Here is a 1,661-nt window from a genome sequence, read left to right as displayed (position 1 = left end):
CGTGCGCGCGCGTGTGTATGTGTGTGTGCGCACGCGTGTGTGTATGTGTGTGTGCGCGCGTGTGTGTGTGTGGTACCGAACCATTGCTCTCAATTGAAATCATTTGACAGTGACAACATAGGTCCATGCTGTGATGTTCTAACATTAAATTACGATTCTCCTGCGAAACGTATGTTTACTAATTCTTTAAATAAATAAAAACGAAACGAACGACACTAAATCGTTCGAATGAATCTCTCACATGCAGCATTCAGTCGATAACAACTTTAACGAAGGGGTGCCGACGTTTTGCGGCACTCCGCAGATCTTTGCGTCGTCGTCTGACGCACTCTCCGGTCGGCTGGTGAATTTCGGAACTTCGCTTTCGTTTTTCGTAGCGACGCTTGCGGGTTTTGGATGTTTCACGTCATCGTTGTTCCGGGGATCTATTTCCGGCATGACGTTGTCCGTGGATGACTCCGCCAGGGAAAGCTTTTCCACCGCCAGGCGGCGTCCGCGCTCGGCATCCTCCCGCTTCTGCTTTCTCCACTTAGCTCTACGGTTCTTAAACCACACCTGCAAGCACACAAGTTATACGGACGTTTCATTATCCGTGCATTTACGGTATAATCAGTTTCCACGCATCGTGTGTAATAGACCAAACACACGAGGGGACTCAACGACCCTATCACACCCTGCGTAGAAAATTTTAAAATGAAAAGAACAACATATGGTTCAACGAATCGAGATTGTTTGGAGACCACAGCATTTGTTTACGGAGGTTTTACAGCCAAATGGCTAGCGCACGCGTCGTCACCGCATTCCGTACGTATATAGTATTGTCACACCGCGAGCTGTGTTTGCCGCCCAGATTACGCGGCCAGCAGACGAGAGAGCGTGGTCGGAATATCAGACGCGGCGGATTTCATCGCGGGTTTGAGAAAAAGCGGTGCAGTGCGCAGGTGGCTCGGCCCTGCCGCACCCATGAGCAATACTTATAGCGGGCCGAGAATCGCTCATTTCAATTAGGATTATGTGAATTTATTTACGGCTTTGCGCGAACTCATTCGATAATGCACTTTACACTCGCAGCGCTTGCAGGCGGATCAGAGCCGATTGGTCGGCTGAAAGCTCCGACGGCCGCGGCAGGAAAACGCGGTGCGGAGCTTTGCGGGAGAGCACGCCGGCATGTTTATATGTACGGCGGCAGCGTCGATGCGTGCGGGACCGCTTGGAAGGCTTTGTTAACCAACAGAAATCGCGATTTGTATAAACTGTTGGGCAAATATAAAAACGAGGGCTAATCCTAGGGCGCCTTAGCGCGCGGTGTGACAATGGTTGGAGAGAGAGAGAGAGAGAGGAAGGTTTAGGGAAGGGTTGTGCTGTGGCGGTACAAGAGAACATGTTCTTAGCTATTGTGCTCTTCTTACGTTAGAGATTTCGCCGTAACAACGACGTGTACATAATCCCGATATTTTTCCCACAGAATTATACGTATATTTAATGCACCTTATGGTCATTAGATTCACGTATTATTGCGTTTGTACTATGAATGTTTGCTAACAACATTTAAATACTAATGCACAAGACGCAGTTATTTCCAAATACTGAACATACACACGCACACACACGCAGACACACACAAACACACACACACATACACACACACACACACACACACA

At 48.5% G+C, this 1,661-nt stretch overlaps 1 protein-coding gene across 1 annotated transcript in view; it reads right to left on the bottom strand.

Annotated features, from left to right (window-relative positions):
* LOC106811859 (retinal homeobox protein Rx1-like) overlaps positions 1-1,661 on the bottom strand; it is a 7,252-nt gene continuing 5,591 nt past the window's right edge. The window contains exon 4 of the mRNA XM_014815577.1: positions 1-555. Coding sequence (XP_014671063.1) covers positions 238-555 — 318 coding nt within the window. The 3' untranslated portion in view covers positions 1-237. The remainder of the gene's footprint in view (positions 556-1,661) is intronic.

The sequence above is a fragment of the Priapulus caudatus genome, unplaced genomic scaffold (genome assembly GCF_000485595.1).
Source record: "Priapulus caudatus unplaced genomic scaffold, Priapulus_caudatus-5.0.1 Scaffold583, whole genome shotgun sequence".
Classification (NCBI taxonomy): domain Eukaryota; kingdom Metazoa; phylum Priapulida; class Priapulimorpha; order Priapulimorphida; family Priapulidae; genus Priapulus; species Priapulus caudatus.
This window is presented reverse-complemented; position numbering and strand designations above follow the sequence as displayed.